At 34.4% G+C, this 23,724-nt stretch overlaps 1 protein-coding gene across 1 annotated transcript in view; it reads right to left on the bottom strand.

Annotated features, from left to right (window-relative positions):
* Nucleotides 1-22,743, bottom strand: part of LOC145255619 (uncharacterized) — a 141,396-nt gene extending 118,653 nt beyond the window's left edge. The window contains exon 1 of the mRNA XM_080114139.1: nt 20,275-22,743. Coding sequence (XP_079970265.1) covers nt 20,275-20,314 — 40 coding nt within the window. The 5' untranslated portion in view covers nt 20,315-22,743. The remainder of the gene's footprint in view (nt 1-20,274) is intronic.
* Nucleotides 22,744-23,724: the final 981 nt, after the last annotated feature.

The raw sequence follows: 23,724 nt of genomic DNA, 5'->3' as shown, positions 1-23,724 counted from the left end.
TTCTTGTTTGTTTGTTTTTTGGTTTTTTTTTTTTTTTTTTTTTTTTTTGGTATCGGTGAAACTATTCCGAAATTCATCCGTGTTCATCTCAAGACCACAGAGGTGTTCATCAACAACAGCTACAACAATAATAAATAAACAAGGAGAAGCTGGCGTAGAATAGGCGCTTCTTGATTGCAATTGTGTCGGACGTGAGTTCTGTGCGCGTGTGCCTCCGTCACGTTTTTACGTTCGTCAATAAACTGATAGACGCGCATAAAAGGCGTGCGAACAAACACACGCTCACCACGCAGTGGGAAGGTTGAAATACCAACGATCCGAGGGGTAGTCACGGAAAGATGAGGTAGGGGAGGGGGTTAGAAGAGAGATGATGAAGAACCGAGGGGAAAAAATAGACGAGGAATAAAAAAGACGGAATACGAGCATATTGAGGTAGATACATCGCTAGAGACAGAAAGCATACAATAAAATTTGAATGACAAAGATATGTTTTGCTTTATGTTATATATGAGCGTATGTATATGGGTGTATGTGCAGGTGCCTGCGTGTGTTTGTGTGTGTGTGTGTGTGTGTGTCTGTGTCTGTGTCTGTGTGTGTGGTTAGCACAGATTTTCGAACCATAAAATGCTTGCAAAATAAACTCCATGTGGTCCTTCTGCATTACATGAACGGCGCCATCGTTAGGGGGAGGTAATTCTAATTTCTCCTTGATCAAATAACACAGCAAATAAATAACAAACACGATTTTCTTTTTCCGATCCAAAAAATATTTGAAAACTAAACATTGGGTGAAAATGCATCAATATATAATTGTAAAAATATTTATTGAAAAGTTTGCGAAAGAAAATATAATTTTAATGAAACATTTTTTTTTTTAATAATAGCAACATTGGATTTTTGTATTTTCTTTTCTTTTTTTTTTTTTTTTTTTTTCAAAGACCTTTTTGCATTTTTTTTTCCGAGCAATTTAATAAGTTAAAGATAACATTTCTAGAGTTAAAACATCATTGGATTTTTTTTTTTTTTTTTTTTTTAATTAAAATAAAATTGCCATTGGTACAAAATATGGTTTTAATTTTTTGTGGCACTTGTTGAAGGGACAACAATATATTATAATTTTAATTTTTAAATTAAAAACAATTTGAATGGAGAGAAGAAGCGCCACCTGTCTTGTTTAGTGAAATGTATAAAAAATATGGCGCCGTCCATGTAATGAAGCACTGAAGCGAAGCACTGAAGCACTCAGTGCCTTCCATGCATAGGGGATTGAAATAATTGATTTGGTAACCAAACAATAGTATTGGTGCCGACGCTTAACATAGATTGTTTTTTTATTCAAACTCCTCCCTCTCCTCTCTCTCTTCACCTATATCTACCCCTCTCCTTTATCACTTCCTTTATTTTTATTTCCCTTTTTTAGTATCGCTCTTTGTTTATTCCTTCGTCCAATTCCACCCTTCGTTCCTTCCTTTATTCCTCCCCTCGTGTCATTATTTATTCACTCCTTCTAATAAGTAAGTTATGAAAATAGATGACAGTTAATCTACTCAGAGCCTTCGGAGTTTCATAAGAGCTTCGTAAGATTTTGTGTAACTTACTATCTAGCTCTACTTACGTATTGAGCGCCAATTATGTAAACACTATTTTCATCTCGCACGTTCATTATTTTCGTACGATGCAAACATTTTTTTTTAAATTATTACTAGTTTATGTTGCCTTTCTTTTTTTAAATGGTACAAAAGTTATATTGATAATATTAACTTATAATAAAGTTACATCGTTTTACATTTGAGGGGGGGTAATTCTGTGGTGACATTTGGAGGTGCCTACAAATCAACATAACAAAACACTAGAAATTAGTGATTGAAGATACAAAAAGCTTAAAATGAATAAAAAATCTTCTAAAAAATAACTGGATGCAGCATGAATACTATTTCCAAAATAACTCAATTCGGCATTTTAAAAAAAAATCGAAAAGGGTTGATATGCCGTAAAACAAAACACTCCCACACACATACATACAAACGACGCTGGACTTTCTCCACATTAAAAACACACCTTCTGTCTCACTTTGCCTTCCTGTGGAGGCAAAGCAATACGAAACTAAATACACCTCGAAATCCTTGACCCGGCATTTACTGATATTCGCCTTATTGTTTTAATCTTTGCGCTCAGCCTTCCTAAGTACATTATGTTTTTGTTTATAAAGCGATCAGAATTCAAGGTCGTTAAACAAAAAAGGTTCCCCGTCGGATGCAAGTAAAGTTAAGGTTATAAAAATTAGATGAAAAACGATGATGATGATGATAATAATAATAATAATAATAATAATAATAATAATAATAATAATAATAATAATAATAATAATAATAATAACAATAATAAACAACAGAAAAAGAAAAAGAAAAAGAAAAAGAAGCAAGTCTTCATGCTAAGGTACACACGTTACATAGAAATACAAAAGCGGTAAAAGTCGATATTATATGTATCACGTACGGCTAAGAAGCGAGTTCTCAAACACAATGGCCCTTCTTAACGCTAAAGAGTGACCCTTTTTATTGGCATTCTGCGAAACCTCCGACCAACTACCATAAAACGCGGAGACAGGATGGGAAGGGGACTTCTTGGCGTCGTTTCCCCGGGGAATAGGAAGGGACAGATTGTGCTTGGGTGAGGGCGAAGCGTGAAACATGCCGAGTGTGGGAACGCTAGTCAAACGGAAAGAGAGAGAGAGAGAGAGAGAGAGAGAGAGAGAGAGAGAGAGAGAGAGAGAGAGAGAGAGAGAGAGAGAGACGCGGGGGTGGCGTTCATTGAGGTATGTCGATATTTTATTTTGTGTTTCATTTTATTTACGTTGAGGTTCTCAGAAACTAAAGGGCCCCTACCTGAGGTTAATACTTGATATTTATACGAGATGCATTCGATTATTCCATTAGAGTTCTATTCTATCTTTCAAATGTTGGGTTGGTAAATTAAGTAATACAAGCGAGAGGTGAGAGCGCCCGGCTTTGCCCGCTCGTAGAATACGCTTAAATACGATATTTTAATTTGTCCAGATTTCGTATATAGAAAAGTATTAGACTAAAGAACTTGATAACATGCTTTTTCTCTCTCAAATGACCATCTTATATGAAGATGACCAACCTTCAAGTTCTAGGAGATTGTTATTATTTTTTCTTCGGTAAGGATCGCGTTTGAAGTTTTGCTCCACAACTCAGACTTTGAATAGTGCGAGCAAAACAATAGGACATTTTTTCTCCAACTGATCATGCTCTCTAATGTTGTATTATTTTGTATGCTAGAATGGGTGGTGATAGGGATCCAGGGTCTTTCTTTATAAAGACCTGATGGCTGACCCAGGTTGGATTCCGTCATAGCTATAGTGTCACTTCCAGATGAGAGAAGGTTTACACCATAACTTACCTCTACCCGCCTGGTGTGTAAACGGGTTGAGGGTCCCTTTTTATCCTATCTGGCGGCCTGCCAGTATATAGGTTTATTTTTACTCATTTTATTATTAATTAGTTTCTCATTGTCCACGATTTTTTATTTGTTATTAGAAGACTAGAAGCTACCCTTTTCAAATCGAAGGGGGTTCCCGTTCACAAGTTGAGGAACGTGCTGGATGGCTTGAGGAGACAGCACACCAGGGTTTTGAATATTTGGTCAGGGTTTACTTCCAAATTAGAAGTATCCTCATGTTAAAGTCTCTTATAAACCCCTGTAGAGAGACACTCTAGGATATTGCCTAGTAGGCGTTCAATGTACAAAAAAAAACAAAAACAAAAAAAAAACACCCGATTAGAAACACAGAAGAGATGTTGCGAGCCTGTCTTTGTTTTATCGTTATTTTCATGGCAAGTGCTCGTCCGAGCTCCAATCTCTGCCCCCCCCTCGCCAATCTTTCACGAAAAACACCCGTCTAGTTGAAACCACTGCCGGTAATTTTCCCCACTCTTTATCTGTGCCTAAATCAAAACGTAGATTCTATGAATAAAGCTTCTTTCTTAGAAGTGCACGCCTGTGGAACTCTCTTCCATTTGCCTGTTTCCCATCTGACTACAACTTGGATGTCTTCAAGTCCAACATAAACAAATTCCTGATGAATCGCCCCCTTAAGTAAAACACTTTATCAAATCTCCATTACTAACGATTACTACGACACTATCCCATTGATTACTGTACACGCAATAACCCTTATCCCCGAGTGGGTTCCAGGCCTTGATAAGTGGTGACCTCCATGTAAAAAAAAATGGAGTACTATAAAATCACTGATGAATAAAATAAATTAACTTCAACGACTTCCCGAATCATATTTTCGTTCATTTGTCGACATTTAGGCAGACGATAATACCATCTTTGGCAACACTTCAAAGGCCGACAAATATCAGGCTCTTTCTGATTCTCTCTCTTTCGACTGAACGTGTCGTACAATGGGGTGGAAAGTGGTTGGTTACCTTTAATGCATCCAATACCAAACTACTATCTTTTCAACACCATAGCTCATATTCCTAATTTGCTCCAGTTGAAAACATTCTACTTTGACACACGTTTGGGAAATGGAAGACCTACTTAAGATCCGTTGCAAAAAAAAAAAAAAAAATCACTGAAAGATGGTTGGATCATTCTACTTCTCCAGAAAGTATCTCACTCTCGACGTAATTCTCAACCTGTATAAAAGCCAAATATGCCCTAAGATGGAGCACTGTTGCCACATCTGAGATGGAGCTCCTAAAACCAGCCTTTCCTGCATTGACAGGGTACCAAACAAAACCATTTTTGAAATTTAGTGGCGACAACCATTTAGCCTCCCCACTCCCTTTTTCCCACCAAAGATACATTGCGAGTTTTTGCCGTAAAGATATTTTTAAGGCAGGGATTCGATTAACCTTCAATCATAGTCATAGTTAGAATGATAGCGTTCAAAACAAACTTCGTAGCCTAATAGAGGATGCCCTTTTCTCTTCCCTGCAACCTCTTTCTCACAGAAGAGACGTTGCAAGCCTGCCTCTGCTTTATCGTTATTTTCATGGCAAGTGCTCGTCTGAGCTCCAATCTATGGTCCCCCCTCACCAAAGTTCCACGAGAAATACTCATCTAGTGAAAACTATCAATAATTTCCCCCACTCATTATTTGTGCCTAAATCTAAACAGATTCCATGAACAAAGTTTCTTTCTTAGAACTGCATACCTGTGGAACTCTCTTCCATTTGCCTGCTTTCTGGCTGACTATAATATGGCCGCCTTCAAGTCCAACGTAAACAAATTCTTGAAGAGCCGTTCCCTTAAGTAATCCAATTTACCAAATTTCTACTACTAACAATTACTACGACATTGCCCCATTGATCTCTGTCTGCTTCCCCTATCCTCGAGTGGCCTCTGGGCTTTGATAAGTGGTGACTCTTTTGTAAAAAAAAAAAAAAAAGAAAAAAGTCCCTCCCCATAAAACGTTTGCAACAAATACACGCCTAACTGCAACAACTGCCAACAACTTCGCCCACTCTCGATCTGTGCCCAAACCTAAACGAAAATTCCATGAGCAAAGGTTCTTTCCGAAAACTGTCCATTTGTTGAATACCGTGGATCTGCCTCCCAGCTGACTATAACATAGCTGTCTTCAAATCCAATGTGAATAACTTTATTGACTCGTCGATTTAGATAATCTAGCCCTACCCAACTCCCACAGTAACAGATCTTGTTTCATCAGCTAGCCAACACTTAACCCTTATCCTAGAGTGCCCCTGGGCCTTAATAAAACGTTACTTCCAATGTAAAAAAAAAAAAAAAAAAAAAAAAAAGGTTGTACATCTAAAAAGAAAATAGCTTTAAGGCTCCTAAAGTTCATACTAGAATTGTTCACAAGGACTCGTGGCATAGTGGATAAGCTACTTGGTAAACTTCTCGCCGAATTGGTGTATTGGATGAAGTACTTGGTAACAATTCATTTGTAAGATAAACTCTTCTAGAGGTTGAAGGTTCAATCCTCAGTGCGGGCGACAGGCAAAAATACAATTGCAAGGTATTTAGAAATTCTACCCAGCTATGGCGGACGGAACGAGAACATGCAACCCTCGTGGATTAAATAATAAATGATTGCGTTCGTGGACACCTAGTTCGAGAGATACATTCCCGAGTTCGATAAGATACATCTCATGAAGGTCGATACGTAGTGAAAAATAACGCTCAGGATGAGAGCAATAGTCCGAAAATCAAAATAATCCGAGTAATCACTCCTCATCTACAAAATTTTCAAGCAGAACAAAATTTACCAACAGAAAAGTCCTAACCCTAACCCTGCCCTGACCCATATAGCTTTCAGCATGCCTTATTGAAATGGGTAAGCTTTTTTTTCTTGTTTACTTTATCCAAGTGACATGTTGCTAATGCACGCAGCATCTGACTGAAATTATAGATTTTGTGTGTGTTTGTGTGTTTGGCTTACACGAACAAATCAGTATTAAAGAGATCGATTATAGATTAGCTCTGAGGAGGTTACAAATACCGAAAGATGACAGAGTCAACCATAATCCTAACTATCCATGTACCAACTCTGTTAATACCGACTATATCATCTATAATATAAATCTCACCTGTCTGTTTAAATGTATGTATGTATGTATGTATGTATGCCTAACACTTTCGACAGAGGGGACGGATTTTCACGAGATTGGTATCGTTTTGAAGATCGAACCTTCGAACGATAAATACCGAATAATTGACTAAAACCATTAATTCCTTCACCCTCAACTGGACACTTTCCGACAGGGAGAGATCACTTTTTTGACAATATTTTAACAAGTCATCTCCTGTTTTCGATTGACTAGCCTTAATTTAAACCTTTGTCACTTCCGGTTTGGCGATGGGCACAACAGCAAAGACGTAACGTTTTGCGGGGGATCTTTTATCACGTTCTTTTCCTCCTTCACAGTACGGGTTCAAGCCTGCCTGCCTCCTACCACCAGATACCTCCGAACAACTGGGCAACGCTGGGTACCCGGGCTAGTCTATTATATAAAAGGGCAGTTGCCTTAATTTTTTTTCCAATTTTCTAATCAGTTTTTTGAAACTGGGGATGGGGCATCTTACTGGATGATAGACATTCACCCACTATCTTATATATTCCAACCGAAAGATCTTTTTAAGATTCTAACTGCCCCTTTAAGGGCAATTGTTTGAACCTCTGTCAGTTGGTTCACACTGGGTATATTTGTTAGGTAATTTTTAAAAATTCTTTTCATAAATCCAGTTGATCCTATGAGTACAAGAATAATAAAGATCTTCCTCAGATTCCGGTTTCTTTTCATGTCGTACGTAAGATCTTGGTATTTCGTTATCTTTTCCTTTTCAGCCCAGTTCAACTCAGCATCATTGGCGACATTAACTTCTACTAAGGTTACTTCTTTCTCTTTCTTTGGCCCCCTATCACTTTGTCAGGTTTAATAGCTCCGTTTTCAAGGTACGCAGCTGTCGTAGTCATAGTTGATGGTGTATGACTTTTTTCACAATAGTTTTTTTTCTTCTGGTTTATCCCTTTTTTTTTTTTTTCATTTTTCTTAAACTTTTTCTTCTAGGGGATGGGACATCCAACCAGATGTCTGACATTTACCCCTATTTTAGTGAGTCCAACCAAGAAATCTTTTCAGGATTCTAGCCGTCCCTTTCAGTGCAATCGTTTGTATTTCACTTGCACTTGGTTCACCGGGTATGCTTGCTATGTACTTATGAGTATGTGTGTTTGTATGTCCATGTAAAAGGAAAGCCTACAAAACAAAGACCAACAAGTTTAATAGATCCGTTTCGAAAAATATCGCCATTTCATTGACCGGTGTCGTTTTCTCAATGTTATTAATTTGAAAAGAAACTGTTGACTACATTGCTAAAGGGATCTATTATATAAAAGAGAGTTGTGTGTGTGTGTGTGTGTCTGTGTGTGTGTGTGTGTGTGTGGGTGTGTGTGTGTGTGTCTTGCTAAACACAAATAAACTGTGAGAAAAAAGGGGTTTGGAAGAGAAATACAAATGGATAGATAGAGAGGAAAGGTAGACGTTTAAATGGTATATAAATATATGTGTGTGTATGTTTTTTTTTTACATGGCGGTCACCACTTATTTAGGCCGGGAAGCCACTCGGGGATAAGGGTTATTGCGTGTACAGTAATATATGGGATAGTAACGTAGTAATCGTTAGTATTGGAGATTTGATAAAGTGCCTTACTTAAGGGGGCGATTCATCAGGAATTTGTTTATGTTGGACTTGAAGACATCCAAGTTGTAGTCAGATGGGAAACAGGCAAACGGAAGAGAGTTCCACAGGCGTGGACTTCTAAGAAAGAAGCTTTGTTCATGGAATCATCGCTTAAATTTAGGTACAGATAAAGAGTGGGGAAAATTAATGACAGTGGTTTCAGCCAGATGGGTGTTTTTCATGGAAGATTGGCGAGGAGGGAGACGAGATATTGGAGCTCAGACGAGCACTTGCTATGAAAATAACGATAAAACAAAGACAGGCTCGCAACGTCTCTTCTGTGAACGTCTAAAGTTATACTAATATACATGCATATACATTTATATCTATGTGTCTGGATTAAATGGAGTATATATTATAGTTCAATGTCTGTGAATAAAAATAGTTTATATATGTATATAAGATAGATAGATAGATAGATTAGAAGCTCCGACTGTCGTTGGGCGATCGGGTTTCGATCCTGACTTGATGTAGTGGCTTGTCTAGCCGCACTGATGAGCTGTGAAACAGCGAAACAGCACTGTATGTGGATGACTGTAATGCTCCCTATCTTAGGTTGAGCATTTGGGAAGTGATATACAATTTACCATCAGCATATGAAGCGATGCACTTTGTGTAAACAAATTGAGCTTAGGTATTTGGGCAATATCAAAACATTGTTAATTCACTGCCCGCATAGCAGCAGCCGTATAGCGCAACGGTTAGAAGCTCCGACTGTTGTTTGGGCGATCGGGTTTCGATCCTAGCTTTAGGGAGTTGCTTGTCTAGATGCACTGGTAAGCTGTGAAACAGCGAATCAGTACTCTATGTGGACTGGATGACTATATATATATATATATATATATATATATATATATATATATATATATATATATATTGGCAGCACGTAATTATTCAAGCACATCTGATCGAACACAACAGTTATTCTTTTTTTTCGATATCTTTTCCATTCACCGAGCAATATTTTTTATTTCAGCTGGCATGTTGTATATAATGACGCCCAAAAGTTGTTGTTCAGCCATATTCTTCTCAAGCTCTTTCTATCGGTGCTTCCGAATATCATCAGAAACTATTGTTATGTTCTTTTTCTTTGAGGCTTTGTGTAATTATAGTTTTTTTGTTTGTTTTTTTTTTGTTTTTTTGTTTTTACTTGGTTATAAAATGTAGGTGCAGAGACCGTTAGGGACGAATTATTTTAATTTTTTATTTTTTTATTTTATATACTTTATTTATTTAGTTTCTTTTTTTTTTTACACAGTGATCACCACTTATCAAGGCCCAGAAGCCACTCAGGGATAAGGGTTATTGCAAGTACATTACGTTAGTGTGGAGATTTGATGAAGTGTTTCTTGTTAGTTATTAAATACTGTTAGTATATTTGTTCCGATGTTTAATGAGATCTGGTTATACAACATGCCATAAAATGATGTAATAAAAACGACCGCTCGGCGAATAGAAAAGATATTCAGAAAAATCGGGAAAAAGAATAACTTTGTCGTGTTCAATCAGACGTGATTGAATAATGACTTGTTGCTAACATACGAACAAACAGTTAATAAAACATGTTAAAAACACTTTGAAATGAGTTAAAAACATATTTAATCTGAAAAGGAAACACATAATATATATATATATATATATATATATATATTATTTGAAAGAGAGAGAGAGAAAGAGAGAGAGAGACAGACAGACAGGGAAAGAGAGACCTAGAATGACAGACACACAGTCCATCTTTTAAACAATAAACGGAGCTACTAACATTAGATATCCGTCCACATGAAAATAGAAAGATTTTTAATTAGAACAGTAAATATGTATTTGGTAAATATGTCGGCGTGAAGAGTCCGCTTGGTCACATGTATGCATACGCGAAGCAAGTTCTCAAAATCGGAACAGAACCGATTGAAGACAGCGCACTTTGCACACACAAAAAGCGTCGACATAAATATTGTCTATGAATAATAAAAAATTTAAAAGGGCTACAGGTAACAGACGAAGGCGCGATAGATAGAGCGATAATTGCATGCTGAAATTGGTTTATATGAGAAATAGGTTAATCGGAAGATTATATATATATATATATATATATATATATATATATATGTGTGTGTGTGTGTGTGTGTGTGTGTGTACATACATATATATATGCATATATAAATGGATGACAAAACTGCTTGTATTCCAAATTCCAACATGTTATTCATCTTACCATTTATTTATTTCAACATCAAAACATTCACTTTTTTACAGCACCTGTTTCGTAGCGCACAAACAATCATATTAATATTATGTCAATTTTGAATATTTTCCGCACTGACTCATCAGAAAAAATAGGATTTTTTGTTAACTTTGAAAAGACAAAACGAATTAGGCAAGATTATATAAAGCCGAAGAGAGAGAGAGAGAGAGAGAGAGAGAGAGAGAGAGAGAGAGAGGGGGAGGGATGGATCCCGCAGGGAATCGTCACACTGTATACATTCGAAGACTGAAGATTTCCTATAAAGCTTGATTGCCATAAATATGCCTCTGTGTGTGTGTGTGTGTGAGTGAAAGAGAGAGCGAGAGAGTGTATGACAACGTCTTGATAAACAAAACGACTTCATAAAAGATAAGTAACTAAGATAGTTTTCATTTGTTTAACAGAAAGACACGTTGTTAAGAGAGAGAGAGAGAGAGAGAGAGAGAGAGAGAGAGAGAGAGAGAGAGAGAATCGAGGTTGGGTAAGTGACTAGTGTTGTCAGCAGTAAATATATATTTACTTATCTACCCCCACCCCTCCAAACCACTTTCTCGCTCGGAAGGTTTAAATACCTTCTATTCTCTTTCTGCTTTTTTTTTTCTCTCTTTCTCTCTCTTAAAAAAACAAATAAAAAAGCAAGCAAATATTAACGTAACACGCTCCTCAGCCTGCCGTACAATTGGCTGTGCGCTCGAGCACGCACACCCACCTCAGCAGAAAGTACCACGCGCAAACGGACACACGAACGGACGACATACGCAGGAGACACTGACTAACACACAAACACACGCACACACACATACGGGAAGAGAAAAACCAATATAATTCTAATTATAGACCGTCTCCAAATGGCGAAAGTAGATGATTTCTTTATGCGCTAGGAAAAGGTATTTAATAATTATTAGTGCTTTATGCTGAAGCGCACGCGCGCGTGTGTGTGAGAGAGAATGTTTTATTAATAATTAATATTTAACTTATACATATATATATATATATATATATATATATATATATATATATATATATATATAAATTTATTATGGGCTCAATAAAAAATTAAAAAAATTATATATATATATAAAATCTTATAAATGTATATGTATGTATAAGTTAAATATTAATTATTATATATATATTCCAGATGATCGCGGTCACATTGAGTCACCCCATATCGTCGTCCATGCTATCTTGGATTACTCTGCAGTCCCACCGCAGATTTGCACATTGTGAAGCAGATACATTCGTATAATATATTATATTAAATAAAAAAAAATAATAATAAAATAAAATAAATACACACATATAACTTTATTACATCACCCGAACAATAAGGAAAAGTAAAAAAAAAAAATTAAGATAAAAATTTTTAGGCTCTGACATTTCGAAGCTAAATGCTTTTCATCAGTAGTGGAACAGGGACAGAATTATACAAAATGCAAATATAGGAATAACAAAACTGGCTTATTAACATTTACATGTGAAATGCGAATAGAGGAATAAGATGATATGATAAAAAACAATTAAAACCGTACAACGTGTGAAGATAAATAGGAAAGCTATATATATATAAGTAATAGCAATGAGAGATTTAGTCTTTGATAACATAATCATAATATATATAATACTTATATAATATATAATAATATAGAAAATATAATACATATATAATAAAAATTTGGGTTTGTATTACTGTACACATAGATTCGAAAAAAGTTGTCAAAAAACAAATATATAACAAATAAATGTTATCAAAGGCAAAATAAGTTACTTTTCTACCAAACTGGATATAATTTTCGTGTTTTTATTCAATTTAACATGTCTATTCAGCTCGAAAACCATACAGTATTTAGCGATGTATTGGAAAATTCAAAATGGCGGCCGATTCTCTCCTTAACACGGTAAGTTTGGAAAAAGGTGTAATAAATAATAAACTAGACAAAATATTGTTAGAAATTCGCTCAATATATGTTACCGTGACATAACTTGACATATATTCAGTGATATTTTTCAAAGTATTTTGTCTAGTTTATTATTTATAACACCTTTTCCTGAACTTTCCGTGTTAAAGAGAGAATCGGCCGCCATCTTGAATTTTCCAATACATCGGTAAACTGCATGTTTTTCGAGCTGAATAAACATGTTAAATTGAATAAAAACACGAAAATTATATCCAGTTTGGTAGAAAAGTAACTTATCTTGCCTTTGATAACATTTATTTGTTATATATTTGTTTTTTGACAACTTTTTCGAATCTATGTGTACAGTAATACAAACCCAAAAATTTTACTCCAAGTTAAAAGTATATAAACGTGAAAACTAATGAATTTAGCGAAGTCATTAATAGTGTTAAAAAAATAACCAGGAGATGTTTTAATTTATATTCAAATATATATGTGTGTGTGTGTGTGTGTGTGCAGAAAAATAGGCAACACGAAGTCCGCAGCAAAACAATGCCAGATAAAATTATATATTTAATTACGTTTTGCGGAAAGTAATTACAACAAAATTGTTTGACGTTGTTTTTAGTGTTCCTATTTACTTACCTCCCCACGAGGGCAGAGTTAGACACAAGGCCGGTTTTTAATGTGGGGAACCCCCAGCTCCCTAAAGAGAGACACTCTGGATCGGAACAAAGATAAAAATTGTCTCAGTCATGAAGGATTTCTATTCCATAAAGGATTTCTCCTCCGCTGACCGAAGACAGAAAAAGTGAAGTGCAACACCAGAACAGGTGCTACACAGTGATCTTGGCCCGAAGTCCAAGTACACCATTAAATATTTATTGATTACTTTATTTACATTTTAGAAAAATATATTTTTTTTTTTATCTGACACCGTTTGCTGAAGACTTCCAGTCGCCTATTCTTCTGGAAGACCAAATAATGTACAACATACGTGCGTACGTGTCTATGTACATCTCGGAACGTTTACAATCTACACAGTGCACATAAAACTGCACATAAAACTGCACATTAAAACTGCAGGCTTTGTATAACGAAGGTAAAACGAAAGACTCTCTGCAACGCATTTTTGTAATTGCAGTTGTGCCTTGCTATTGAACCAAAAAAATGCAGGCGCACGCCGTGTGCGCGCACACGCGTGGTTGTAAGTGCACTGATCATCTGCTGGGGCGAGCGAGTGGGGGGGGTGTACAGCGTGGTGGAGGTTGGCGTCGGTGTGGATGGGATGGGTGGGGTAGTACTGAGTGAGAAATGTGGACCACGAATACATTTTATTTAGATCGACGACTGACGACTGATTTTCTTTCCTTGTTGTTTTTGCGTGTGTGGTAATCGATCGCACATTCATTACTTAGTCACAAGCATAGGGATTATGTATGTACAACGGTTAAAAAGCCACCGATTCATTATCCGTGCTGGTGTTTACGTTTTTTTTATTTTATTTTTTTGAGAAAGTCTTATCTCGAATAAGGTCAATCCGTTTTTCACGTTCGTTCAACTATTCAATTGAAATACACGTGTGTGTGTGTGTTTGTGTGTGTGTTTGTGTGTGTGTGTATGTGTGTGTGTAGTGTGTGTGTGCGTGTGTATTAAAAAAAAAATACCAGAACAGCATGCATTGCATCGATAACATAGGTTTCATAAATCTAAAAAAAAAAGGGGGGCGTTTAGTTGACCTCATTTATCGAACTCTCTTCAATCTTAGTTTATATCTGCCACCACAAAAAAACAAAAAAAAAAACAAAATAAAACAAAAAAACAAACAAACAAAACAAAAACATAAAAGCAAAAAAAACAAAACAAAAAAAAAAACATAAAGAGGTTGAATAAAGTCCAGTCCAAGTGATTAGGGTTCCTTTGTTTAGATTTGAAACCGACAGTAGCAATGTTTGTTCTGATCTTCTGCGGCACATACATATATAAATAAACGTTATGCTCTTATTTTCTTTTATCTATCCTAATAAGCAAGTACTCTATTGGGGGTTTTCTCCAATAATCATACACACGAACACACGAACACACACTGTATAATAGTTGTTTTTTAGTTATTTATTTTCTCTCTAAAAACATCGCCTAAATAACGATTAAACTAGGTACTTTTAACCCTACCCCTAGTTATCCAGCGTTTCCGTGAAACAGCACGTATCGATAGCTTATCGCATTAATGCATATGTATTTTTATATTATTCCATTCAAATAACATGTATTACGCCTGCTCGAGATACCCAGCGTGACCAGAGGACGAAACCTCGATATCTCCATTGATACAGCAATATATAAAATTGGAATGAAATAATAACTGTTAGCTTTTGTATAACTAACTATTGGACACTTTCTTGTGTTGTTTTTCCTGTTCACATGAGATTTCTGATATATGTATATTACACAGCTATACATTTGAATGCCTACTAGACACTGTCCTCGATTATCGAAGGTCTCTCTGTTCAGGGGTTTTCAGAACTTTGCACGAGGATACTTTTTCAAATGGATACTCCACCGGACTAGATGAATTCTTGTCGTAGAATCCAGTAAAACCAAGCGACAACAAGAAAGAAATACAATAACTTATTTAACTGATCGAGAATTGGGAATAAAGAACTGATGTTTTCAACGTCTTTACGAGCTCAATGTACGAGTTATAAAGGAGAACTTTAATTGGAATATTCGAATATCTATGTATCTTGTGTAAAGATTAAATGTTAGCTCCCAGGAAAATTGCCACTTGATTTGTGAGAACTTCAACTGAAATAAAATGAAACAAAACAGTGTGTATTCCTATGTCTTTGGACGATTTAAATTATTTTTAAATCAAGTTCCAAATAAAAAAACAAATACACAAGTATATGCATGTTTACGGCTGTTTCAAGACAATATTTATTATTAGTCCAAGGCCTATTGTCCCAGAAATATATATATATATATATATATATATTAGTAGTAGTAGTAGTAGTAGTAGTAGTAGTAGTAGTAGTAGTAGTAGCAGCAGCAATAGTAGTATATATTAAATTAGCAAACAAACTGAAAAATTGATAACCTATTTTTTTGTAGGGGATGGGGGTCGTTAGCTTATTTTAAAAACTACAATTTGAACAAAAAAATGAAAAAACAACTCGTTTTATTTTGCAGATGTCAGCTCCATGCAAAGCCTTTGTAGACATTGTGGGATAAAGCTAAAAGAAAGATAACTAATATATATATATATATATATATATATATATATATATATACATAATGCATATTTATTTATGCATGTAGATATCTATGCATATATTCATACACATGTATGCGTATTTATCTATGAATATATATATATATGTCTACATCTGTGTGTGTGTGTGTGTGTGTGTGTGTGTGTGTGTGTGTGTGTGTGTGTGTGTGTGTGTGTGTGTGTGTGTGTGTGTGTGTGTGCGTGCGTGCGTGCTTGGGAACGGCTGGAAAGCAACATAAATGTTTATTATTCAATCTCTTTTGCAAGATATCAGTTATCAATTATTATTGATCAAGGGCAAATTCACAAATCACAGAAATATATCAGTTCGAAATAAACAGATCAGTTCGAAGTAAATGTTTCTGAATTCAAAATGTTCAGCTCGGGGTTAAGTGTCATACATTGTTCTTCTCACCCGACGTAATGATTTTTGGCGGCCAGTTATTAACCATGGATAATTCCGCGAAAAATCGTCTTTTCGGAATGTCTAGTAATTTTAAAGTCAGTCCTCCCCCCCAACACACACACACACACCTCTAATTTGTAAATATATGATCTAGAAATGCCTTGTCTAAACGATTAAACAGTATTTTAAAAATTGTTTGCTTGCACACGTAAAAAAGAAAGAAAAAAATAGCTCGGATAGTGAAATAATTCTACGGTTTACAAAATCATGCAAAATATAAATATGACGATCTTTCGTAGAACCACTCGCCCGTGGAACTATGTTCCATTGTTTGCTTCCCAGTTAACTACAACATGGTCGTTTTCAAGTCCAGTGTGAAATGATTCTTGCGATCCCGTCCCCTTAAATAGTAAAAAACACAATCACTTGGCTGTTGCTTGCAATGCCTCACTGACCACCTTACACGTATTAACCATTTATCCTTGATAAATGGTTACTCCCATATATATATATATATATATATATATATATATATATATATATATGTGTGTGTGTGTGTGTGTGTGTGTGGAACAATATGTTTATGTTTATTCAATTATATCTCACCTTTTATTCATACGAATCCTTTAATTTATGAAGCTCGATGTAACTACAGAGCATATACAAATAAATGAAAAGAGTCCATGTTCCAAATTTCAATATGTTGACCATCTTACTGTTTATTTTTAAAATGCGTTGACATACACAATTCCTGACAGCACTTGTTCTGTAGCAGAATAAATTAAAAAAAATGACATAATAATTACATGAATGATTCTGCGCTACGAAACAGGTGCTGACAAGAATTGTGCATGCCAATGTATTAAAAGAAATAAACGGTAAGATGGTCAACATCTTGAAATTTGCAATATAGACTTTCGTCATTTTTATATATACATATATTTGTGTAGGTTGTTATTTATACAAACATTATTTAGTTACAGATTTGTAGAACATGTTTCGGTAACACCTATTAAACATACGTCTGAATCCTTAAATAAACACACCCAGGATTCTCTGGACTTTTATCCTGTGGATATAACATTAATTGGGTTTATATGGTGCCCGGAAAACTAGCCCCTTTTTGCTAGGTAGGAAAACTGGTCCCTTATTGAATAAATACGGGACTAGTTTTCCTACCTAGCAAAAAGGGGCAAGTTTTCTGGGGACAAGTTTTTACAAAACAGGCATATTAAACCTTCTAATCGTCGTCAAATAATACGTACGAGATCTTATTGAGCGGATCTATAATCAATAACAATTTACAATCTAATGCATTCATATTCGATTGATGCCAGCCAGTCGTATACGCTTTTGGTGGTAGGTAATACTGTGAAACTGCAGTAAATTTTTAAGATTTAGTAGATTAAATTATTAGTTATAGACTTCTTTGTTTTGTTAGTTGATAACGTGAACGTTAAGCGTTAAAACTGATTATTATATGTGTGTGTGTGTGTGTGTGTGACAAAAGTCTATATTCCAAATTTTAAAATGTTGAACATTAAACGGTAAGATGAACAATTATTTTGTCATTTATTCGTATATGCTCTGTAGTGACATTGAGCTTCATAAATTAAAGGATTGCTATAAATGAAAGGTGAAATATAATTGAATAAGCATATATATATATATATATATATATATATATATATATATATATATACATGTATGTGTGTGTGTGTGTGAAACTAATAACACATTACTGCAGTTTCAGAGTATCACTGTACATCACTTCATCAGTTTACAATCCATATTTATCAAAAGCATAAAAAATCTAATTTTTTTCCAGATAGGAGTGGGACTGACTGGTTGGTTGGTTGGTTGGTTGTTTTTGTTTTACGGCATATCAACTCTTTTCAGGTTATTTAATGCCGAATCCAAAGATTTTGAAGAAAAAAATTTTAATATGATATATTTGTTGTTTTCAAGTCGGTTTCTATTCAACCCATAGTTGGGACCCTAACAGGTACTACCACTCCGGGTCAGAGTGGACCTGGGAGGAATGGCAATTAAAGGGTGGCTCCACACTCCCCAAAGCCCGCAAGCTGGGGCCTCACCACTGGATATAGTTTAAGGTCATGTCCAGGACCAGGAGTGGGGCTGAACAATGACAGCATGTGATCATTAGAAATAGAGCTCAGTATGTTTTGAGAGTAAGGTAGGCTATTTTAATTTCACGTACGTACACTCACACACAGATATGTGCGTGTGTGCGCGCGAGTATGTCATTAATTTACCTTCTGGAGGAAGTCGTGACCCAGTGATAGAAAAAAATAAATAAACGATGAAACCCTCTTTAAAAATTCGATTTTTATAAAAGGTCTAATAAAACAAATTTATTGAAAAAGCTTATTTTGTTTAATAGTATGCTGGAGATTTGAAAATTTATCGACGTCATTTTTTTTAAGCAAATACAATTGGGAAATTAACCAAAAGAAATTGATGTTTGTTTTTTTTTTTATCGCTTTGCTTTGCGTTAAGAATGTATATTTAATAGAATTTATAAACGTTCGTTTAAATATGGATCCTAAGCAAAGTAGTCATCTTAGTTTAGTCAGTTGGCAACGTAAACAAAGATGTTTATAACTGTTTTTCTGTCTTCGAAAACACAAATATGTCAGAAATTCGTTAGAAAACCATTAAAGTGATTTTTGACAACTTTGTCTTTCATATTAATTTATGTCGGGAGTTCTCATGTACTTGCTGTTCCCCTGTTTTTACTTTCGTTTTTTTTTTTTTTTGTGTCGTTTATTTACTTTAATAAACTTAGACATAAAATTGATGAAAACGATTGTAAGACACAGGAGAGTTAAAGAAGGGAGGTAATTTTCCGTTATAATTTAAACAAGATGGCGGCAATTTTTCACCTGCTAACGCGATTAAAGTTGTCTTGTTTAATAATTCAGTAATATCCAGGTAATTTCGGCTTCATAATTTGGAAACTACCATTGTAACTTATTAGACTTGACAAAAAAATCAGTTGAAAACATTGTTTTTATCTGAAAACTTTAGTGACTACAAAATCTCGTCCTAATTCTGTAGAAGCGCCGTTAAACTTAAAAACAAACAACAAAAAAACATTATTAATGAACGTTTTGATATAATAAATAAAGTCTACTGATTTGGTCCACGGCGATGAATTCGGAATAGGGGCATGTTATGCGAGAAAAAAAAAAGTAGAAGCAGGGAGACAACAAGGACATGAGAACCAGTGTGGTACATGTCCACAAAATGAACAATTATTCACACAGAAGCAGAAGCACATTAGGTCGTCGGTCTGCCACCTCGCAATTTTTGTTATTTACCCCCCCCCCTGAAATTTTCCCTTCTGTATAATCAAATATAAATCAAATAAATGATTCCCAAATATATATAAAAAATGCAGAATATATATATATATATATATATATATATATATATATATATATATATACATACACGTTTTATTTTTTATTACCGTATCTTTCTGTTAAGTTACATTATTGTTTCGGCTACTCGGCCGTTTTTTTTTTTTTTGCCGTCTGTGGCGTCTTCAGACTTTTACAGAAACCTAGCGATATATCGCTAGATTCAGCCACTCTGATGAGTCGTAGACGACGAAACGCGTGTTAGTGGATAATTATATATATTTATGTGCTTCCCCACGAAGCAAATGTGACACAAGGTCATTTTTAATGTGAGGTTAAACCAGCTCTCCTAAAACAAGGGTAAAAAGTGGGAACTCTGGCAGTATCCAAAAAATAGTCATTGTCTTAGTATGAAGGGTTCCCCCTGCATTGACCAAGGACCAATTAACTTATGTGCAGCATCTGTAGAACAGATACTACACTTTGATACCGGCCCGAAGGCCAAACTTAAAAAAATAATATGTATATACCACTCCCGATGTGGGGGTACCAAATTGGTTAAAGGGAAAATTATTCCCAACTCGCATTTAGGTAAAAATGCCCTTTCGTAAACAACTGAGTTCATTGAAAACCTATCGTATAAACAAAAACAAATAACACACACACGCACACACATATATATATACACACACACACACAAAATAAATAAATATATATAAGATAAACAAAAAGAAATAACACACACACACATATATACACACACACAAAAAAATATATATATAAGATAAACAAAAAAGGAATGTAGAAGATATAAACCAACTACTTACGAACTGAAATCGACAGCGAGGGACACATATATATATACATGTGTGTAATTTGCTGTTTAAGTCGTTGTCGGGCTGGTATAAGCGGAGCCACCTTTGTGAGGGTCAACTCTCAATGGAGTGTCGTCTTTAAAAACGTTTATGCGAATAGGAACGTGCAGAAGCCAATTGGTGTCGATAATAATACATCCACGGCGGTGTGTAAATAATGATCCTTCCTCTTGTCGATAAAGGTTCCCGGTAATATCCTGTATCCTTTCTGTGTGAATGCTTGCGCGTGCGTGTTATTAGTATTATTATAAGAAATAAATATGTGTGTGCATAATTTTCCACTGTATAGATGTTTGTTTGATTTGTTTATGTATAGACAGATATATATACGCGTGTGTGCGTGTTTTATATATATATATATTATATATACACAATTATATCTATATCTCGCTCTATATATATGTATGTATGTGTGTGTGTATGAATGTATGTGTGTGTATAATATTCAACTGTGTAGATGTTTTCTTTTTTAAATCACGTATACAACGTGATTCAAACACGAAAAACAAATTCAATTCTTAAAAAAAAAAAAAAACCTTTAAACTTTTAAAAGTTTTTTTTTATATATCGATCCTTAAAAAAAACAACAACAAATTCAATCAAACTTGATCATTGATTGTATTTTAAATTAATTATTAAATCAAGTGTATTGATAAAAAATATCCCACTTTTTTTTAAAGGAAAGGTATATCCTTTTGTTTTTTTGTTGATTAACGATATATATATATATATATATATATATATATATATATATATATATATAATGATATATATGAAAAGAAACAAAGAATTCTTCAGAGGCACGTACGTATATTCTTAGAAACAAAACTAGTAAAACATCTATATATATATATATATATATATATATATATATATATATATATATATATGTGTGTGTGTGTGTGTGTGTGTGAGTGTATGTACCGTTGATATCAGTCGTGTAATACAAAGCCAGCAACGTATTCTTACTGTCTTTTCTTGTTTCTTTTTTTATTATTTTTCTGTAATGAAAAATAAATAAATAAATAAATATTATAATTCTGTTAATCTATATTATATTTATGTGTGTGTGTGTGTGTGTGTGTATTTTGTTAAAAATCGTGTATTTTTAAAAAAAAAAATATTTTCTGTTGTTAAAAAAACATGCGGGCACTTGTTTTTTTTTTTTCTTTTTGCTGTTGGTGTTTTTTTTTTCTCCTAATTCTTTCGTCAATAAAAATGTGATTTTTTTTTTTTAAATACAAACTGAAATCACAAAAAAAAAAAAAATAAAAAAAATACATATATAATGAAAGCCAAATATCCGTTAAAAAAATCGATTTTTTTTATGGGATATTTCTAAAAATAGCCATATATATCTTCCAGATATTTATGTATGTAAACATTTTTTGTTTGTTTTGCATATGGGATAGATTTAAAGGTCGGTAGGTAATTCCCAAATCCGGAATGGTCGTTCCTGCGGTTTATATAATGAACTTTACATTATCCAATGGGAGGTGTATATGTACATACTTTATATATATATATATATATATATATATATATATATATATATATATATATATGAAGATGTAAAACAAATAATTTATACTGGAAGGAAATCCTACGTCGGCATTATGATAACCACTGAAGAAGCACTCATATAAAAAAAATAAATAAAAATGATAACTTTTTTAGGTAGTATGTGTGTATGTAATCAGATGTATATAAAATATATATGGAATATGTACTTTTGGTGAAAAAAAAAAAAGCGAGACAACAACGGTATCCTTGTTGTTAGAATTATATATATATGTAATAGACATCCGATGTTAGTATCTTTTTTTAAGGATTTGTTTTCTCGGATTCAGAGTTGTCATAATGCATTAGTCGCGTTTTTGATGCGATGGGATTTTTTTGTTGTTGTTGTGGTTGTGGTACGACGTATATGCATACACAGTGATTGCGACATATATATGCACATATACATATAATTAAACATGCATCTGCATTACGTATGTAAATAAATGGTTTGGTAAGGGCTTGTAAAGTATAGATCCTTATGGAGTAATAAAATCCAGTTATTTTTGGTATTTTTTCCTTGGTGTCTGTGTTTTCTTTCTTTCTTTTTTTTTAAATAATGGTATCCTTGTGTCCGTTTTTTGACGTCAAAGTTGTCGTTTTACTCTGCTTTAATTCATATATACATATATAAATATATATGTATATATTTATTTATATATACATATATATATATACTCTACGAATGCATACAGGAGTGCGTGAACGGACGCCGCTTAGCAGTAAGTGCGACGTCTTGCTCAGTCGTGCTTTGGTCTCCACTGATCGGTGTCTCTACACTCTCGCCTGCTTATAGTCGTTCTCCACTTACTCTCTCTCTCTCTCTCTCTCTCTCTCTCTCTCTCTCTCACTCTCACTCTCACTCTCTATCCGCGCTCTCTCTACATATTTCTCTCTCTCCCTCTCAATCTCTCACTGCCCCCTCACTCTCGTGCTCTTTCTTTAATTCGTTCGTGCACTTGGCTCCGTTGTTCTTTCGTTCTGTCAACTCCCAACCTCCTCACTCTCTCTCCACACCGGCTTCTACGTTTGTCGATCGTTACACACGCACTTTCTCTCTCTCTCTCTCTCTCTCTCTCTCTCTCTCTCTCTCTCGTCATAATGTCTTTCTCCTCTCTTACCTTCTCTCTCTCTCTCACTCGTTCTTTCTTTCTGTTTCTTATCTTAGCGCACGTATGGAAGCTGTACCCCAATTTGTTTTTTTTTTAAATTTTCCTTGTTTTGTTTCAATGTTTTCAGCGGATTATTATCGAATGGACACTAATTTACCAGATTACAAAAAAAAATTTTTTTCAGACAATATTTAAATATTTGTAGGGTGTGCTCAGTTTCTAATACAACGTTCTAGTAAATCGATCACCCATTTTAAAACCACTCAACGTTTTGGGGCCAAATTTCGCGAGTTTAGCCTTTGTAAAGCAGTTTAGCCTTTTTTTTTTTGGAGATTATTTTTTCAAAATAGAAAAATTAAAAATGTTAAACTGCTTAAAAAAGGGCTAAATTCGTGAAATTAAATACAAATATTAATACTTATAAAGAAATCGCAACTAAATAAAAAAGCTCAAAACAATCAAGATAGGAAATAGGGTTTGTTAGAGAAGAAGAAGAAGAAGAAGAAGAAGAAGAAGAAGAAGAAGAAGAAGAAGAAGAAGAAGAAGAAGGAAACGGTACTTATGCAGTTTAATCAACACATTAAAAAAATGAAAATATTGAAAATAAATTATATTGTACGTACTCGTTATGGAATTAAGTTCTCAAACTTAAATTGATTTTTTTTTACATCGGATAAACAATTTTTTATGACACCGATCGGAAGTGGCCATGTTTGGATTTTTAGACCAC

The sequence above is a fragment of the Euprymna scolopes genome, chromosome 31, assembly GCF_053919585.1.
Source record: "Euprymna scolopes isolate OS-2025 chromosome 31, ASM5391958v1, whole genome shotgun sequence".
In the NCBI taxonomy this organism is placed as follows: Eukaryota; Metazoa; Mollusca; class Cephalopoda; order Sepiida; family Sepiolidae; genus Euprymna; species Euprymna scolopes.
Note: the sequence above shows the minus strand (reverse complement) of the source record. Positions and strands in the feature narration are given on the sequence as shown.